Source organism: Crassostrea angulata, chromosome 4 (assembly GCF_025612915.1).
Source record: "Crassostrea angulata isolate pt1a10 chromosome 4, ASM2561291v2, whole genome shotgun sequence".
NCBI lineage: Eukaryota > Metazoa > Mollusca > Bivalvia > Ostreida > Ostreidae > Magallana > Magallana angulata.
Window position 1 is genome coordinate 26,537,649 of NC_069114.1, and position 5,032 is coordinate 26,542,680.

Below are 5,032 nucleotides of genomic sequence, written 5' to 3' on the forward strand. Positions count from 1 at the left end.
TATATGTTCGGGATCGATGTACGGCCTCGATGTATAAACGAAAAATCATACCGGACTTTGTTTTTCCGAACTGCCCGACTGGGTTAAGTAATAGACTCTACCTGTTGGTGGCGGTGTCTGATAGTATGGAAACTAGGTGTTAGAAAATTCTTACAGCGAATAAAATGGCGTTGCCTTCATTTATATCTATCGCACATTACCATGATTACAGTATTTTAACATGGTGTTACGAACAAAACGTGTTTCTAATGATTATATGTTTCTAATAATCTATGATTATAATTTTCTATTTGCATTTTGTTATTTTTTAATTTGCGTTGCGTAATTTTTTCATTTAAATTGTATAATTTTGCAATATTGTATTTTATAAATATAAATAATTTGTATGATAACTATTTGCATTGTAAATATTTTTTGCTGGTTTATTAGATATATATACGTGTATTTTTCAGTAGACACAAAAGCGGGTCTTTGAACGACACTATTCACAATAATTCATCAGATCAAATATTGACATGTTTGACATGCTATATTAATATTTATGCTTGTTCTACTTTCAATCCTGCAACTTTTTCCGTCACGTGTTTCGCGCAATATTGCATAATTAAATCTCATTACATGTAATCGTTTCATTTCTTCTATATTATCTTTTGGGCTATCCTGGCCATGAAAATAAGTTAAAACTGTGTTAGAATTATTTGAATACATTAGAGACTACCAAATAATGTCTTGCTTTTCAGCGTTATTGTTTTCAAATTTTATCGGGTTTTTTTTATTTATTTTTTTTATTTTCTACTTTATTATTCAATTCAATTTAATTTATTGACAAAAACCACATGTCGCACAAGTTATACATACAGTTTACAAATATAATAAGTACATAGAATTTCTTATATTAAATGCATCACGCATAAAGTACAAATATTTCTTGTTAATTTAACATCTGACATCATTAACTTTATTATATTGCCGAATAGTTTCTTGAACGGGTTAACCAAAAACGTGTGTACGTTCGGGTTCCACGGATTTTTAGTCCAAAATCATCCATAACTCTGAAGAGCAATTTCATTCGAATTTGCGCCTGATTTTTCAGTTTGAACAACGTGATATTTTTGAATCAAGAAATAGGAAGTTTTTGAAGACATTTTTTGAAAATTAACTAATTTATTTCATTATTAGAATTCTTACACATTTACATTGTATGGATATACTATAAATAAGGTAAGAAACTGAAGCATTTTCATGTTAACAGCTGATTAAAACAAAAGATATTTACTCTTCGGTAATGTTTTTGTGTAAATAAGATAAAGAACACGCGTAGAAAAATAGAAATGTTTAGACATGTTAGATACTTTTTGTAAGGAAATGTCTTTATTGTAGACAGAGAATGGAAGTATCTGACGCCAACTTGCAGGCCTTGGCAGGATATTTACAACAGACACTTTCCCCAGACATATCTGTGAGAAAGCAAGGTACACTGATAATGATTGTGATTGAATGTATAGTTATGGCTATAAGAGCTCATTAACTTAATCTGCTCTATTAAGATTTTTTTGAAATCTAGATATGATATAGAGCTTGTTGTGTTTTTATGGCAGCTGAGCAGTTTCTGGAGTCAGTAGAGGGAAATCAGAACTATGGACTTCTTCTCCTAACCCTGTTAGACAGAGATGGAGTTGAGCCCCACATTCGTGTCAGTGCAGCGGTCACATTCAAAAATTTTATCAAACGCAACTGGAGAGTGGTATGTATTGAATCTTGCTTCACTTCTTAATGTCTTCTTTGTTGGTCAAGGGTCTACGATCCATATTTCCTCTCAAGCTAGGAAAAAGAGAAGCAGATCGAAAACCCTTTGCTAGCGAAGATGATTGCTTTGGTTCATGTAAAATATGTTTCTCACTCTTTTATATGTTTGATACCATGCAGCAGTGAGTGATATTTACTGAGTCTGTGTCTTGTTTACATTATTTTTTTGTTGTTGCTTAAAGGCTGATACTGACAAGATTCATGACAATGATCGAAACACCATCAAACAGCAGATTGTGGGATTGATGTTAAAAAGTCCTGAGCAAATACAAAAACAGGTAAGTAGGTTCAAATTTCTGAATTAATTCCCATCAACTTCACAACTTCAGTTGATGTTTCTTTTCACTATTTGAAATTGTTCCACCATAATAGAATTGCTGTCAAGAATAGTGATGATCATGATCGCAATGATTATTTTATTTGATTGTCTGACTGTGTTAGGTTATAAAGAATATTTCAGGCAGCATTTGTACCAATGTGTTCGTTGTTTACATCATCGTGTTGTCTATACATGACCTTATATTTTGTTTTCATTGATTTACAACAGTTGAGTGATGCTATCAGCATAATAGGAAGAGAAGACTTCCCAGACAAATGGCCAAATCTCATCATGGAAATGGTTGAGAAATTTCAGACCGGGGACTTCTATGTTATCAATGGAATTCTGCATACAGCCCATTCTTTGTTTAAAAGGTGAATATAGAAAAGACAGATAGAGATTACTGGTAGCCTAAAATGACTAAAATAATCATGTGCATTTCTTTTTATCTGTTTTCCTGCAATAATAAGCTTTTGAACATTGTTTGATTTCAGATATCGACATGAATTCAAATCTCAAAAACTCTGGGAGGAAATCAAATTTGTCCTGGAAAATTTTGCAAAGCCTTTCACTGAGCTCTTCAATGTAAGACCATGGTACAAAGTATTTACACTGTTACCTGTTAAGAGTTTATAATTTGTTTAGATACAAATACTCATATTCTTCTATTTGTAGGCAACAATGGACTTGGCAACAAAGCATGCCTCTGACCCCAGTGCTCTAAAAGTTATATTCAGCTCCATTGTCCTTATTTGCAAAATATTCTACAGTCTAAATTTTCAGGTATGTGTTTTTACGTGGGTTATTAGGTAATGAATAAATATAACAACCTATATAATGTGAAACAAATGCTGTGATACACGGAACAGGGAGTTGCTACTGTTCACACCAATATTATAAAGCCTGTATCAAGTTAAAAAAAGAAACCAATTAATATCAAATGCAAAATTATTATTCAAAGGCCCATTTAACTAGTTGATAACATTCACTGGTATACATGTAACTACATGTATTGTCTAATTTAGGATTTGCCAGAACATTTTGAAGACAACATGAGCATATGGATGACCCATTTTCTGACACTGTTGAGTGCTGACAACAAAATTCTACAGACACAAGTAAGCACTCTATGCTACGCAGTGTATTCTGCAATGTATATGATACCCCATACATGTAAATAAAGTACACTATATACAGAATATTTATTTTGAACTGTAATGCCACAGGATACATTAACTATTCTTTCTATCCTTATCAGGAGCTTTGCAGGGTGATCTTTAGTCGTATACACTATTTTGACTAAGTAATTTCAATTTTTTGTACAGGACGAGGAAGAAGCTGGCCTGTTAGAGCAAGTGAAGTCTCAGATCTGTGACAATGTGGCACTCTATGCTCAGAAGTACGACGAAGAGTTCTCTCCTCAGTTACCCGCTTTTGTCACCGCCATCTGGAATCTCCTGATCTCGACTGGACTACAAGTGAAGTACGACGATGTAAGTGAAATGATTAAGTAAAACTGTCACTTGACATTGTTAGTAGGTCTCAATACAGTGTAAAATATGCTTATTACAAAGTGAAAGGGATGAACAATTTTGATTCATCATAAACCTAACTTTTTTTTTGTGATCAGATGTAATGTAATTGAATGCTTAGTAAATGATTTGCCATTTTGAAGATTAATTTAATAATTATGATGATCATGTTAACTAACCATGTTTTGCTGTATCCATATATACATGTACCTTAATAGGACTGAAGTGATATGATGTAAGGAACAAGTTCTCAGAACATCATATGTATTATGAAGTCATTCTAGTAAAGTGAAGCGCTTTGATTTAGATTGAATCTAGACTTTACTGTTATTATTCGGCTGTTGTAGCTGGTGAGCAATGCTATCCAGTTTCTGGCTTCTGTTGCCGAGCGTCCGTCGTACAAACACCTCTTTGAAGACCCTGCTACTCTTGCCAGTATCTGTGAAAAAGTCATTGTTCCAAACATGCAGTTCAGAGGTAAGAATTTCCTTAACATTTTAATGCTTCCATTTCTCATTGTAGTTTTATACATTCTACACACATTTAAAGAATATTTCTTATTGTATATATTTTATGATATGAGATTCACTGAACATTGTAATGCTTACATTTCTTGATAAGGTTATTTCATATTTCCTACATATACAAAATATATACAGTAAAACACGCTTATAACGAAGTGCAAGGGACGGGTGATTTTACTCCGTTATGAGCAGATTTCGTGGTATTTGTCAAGTTTACAGCATATATAGTCATTGGGAATGAAAATCACTTTGCTATAAGTGTCAATTCATTATAAGCGTGTTCGTGATAAATGTGTTTTATTGTATATTATTTTCTATGCCCTGACTGTTACAGATGCTGATGAGGAGCTGTTTGAGGATAATCCGGAGGAGTACATCAGGAGAGACATTGAAGGATCAGGTAACACACAGAGACATGCTCATGCTTTTTTATGTTAATTTTATACAATATTGCTACATGTTTATTTATACTCTTTCCACTCTTAAATGATCGTTCTGTAATACAGGTAAGTGTGTATCTGATTTTTTGATTTATATAATTTTTGATAATAAGTCTTTTTCCTGCTTACATCAAATAAGAACTGCCATAGGATAAACAGTATGACTTTTTCAGTAAATGGCTGTCCATGAATGTACAGTATGTAGATTCAACATGACTATTTGTGTATATGTACCAATGAGTGCTGTATATTTTATAGATGTGGACACCAGGAGACGGGCGGCCTGTGACCTTGTACAGGCCCTCTGTAAGTCGTTTGAGGGGCCGGTCATTCAGAACTTCTCCCAGTATGTCCAGGGACTGCTACAGGTATAGATTATCATCCATGCGGTATCTATAACAACCAGTCATG

The 5,032-nt window shown here is 33.3% G+C and overlaps 1 protein-coding gene across 2 annotated transcripts; it reads left to right on the plus strand.

Annotated features, from left to right (window-relative positions):
- Nucleotides 1-1,056: 1,056 nt before the first annotated feature.
- Nucleotides 1,057-5,002, plus strand: LOC128181153 (exportin-2-like). 2 transcript variants are annotated; one of them, XM_052849445.1, is made up of 12 exons: nt 1,057-1,221; nt 1,381-1,472; nt 1,599-1,744; nt 1,989-2,084; nt 2,354-2,499; nt 2,620-2,710; nt 2,801-2,908; nt 3,151-3,243; nt 3,451-3,618; nt 4,005-4,134; nt 4,516-4,581; nt 4,880-5,002. In XM_052849445.1, the coding sequence occupies exons 2-12, from the start codon at nt 1,388-1,390 to the stop codon at nt 4,993-4,995; spliced, it is 1,245 nt and encodes a 414-aa protein (XP_052705405.1). In that variant the 5' UTR covers nt 1,057-1,221; nt 1,381-1,387; the 3' UTR covers nt 4,996-5,002. The 2 variants fall into 2 exon arrangements, with proteins under 2 accessions (XP_052705405.1, XP_052705406.1); XM_052849446.1 differs by having other exon boundaries at nt 1,385-1,472.
- Nucleotides 5,003-5,032: the final 30 nt, after the last annotated feature.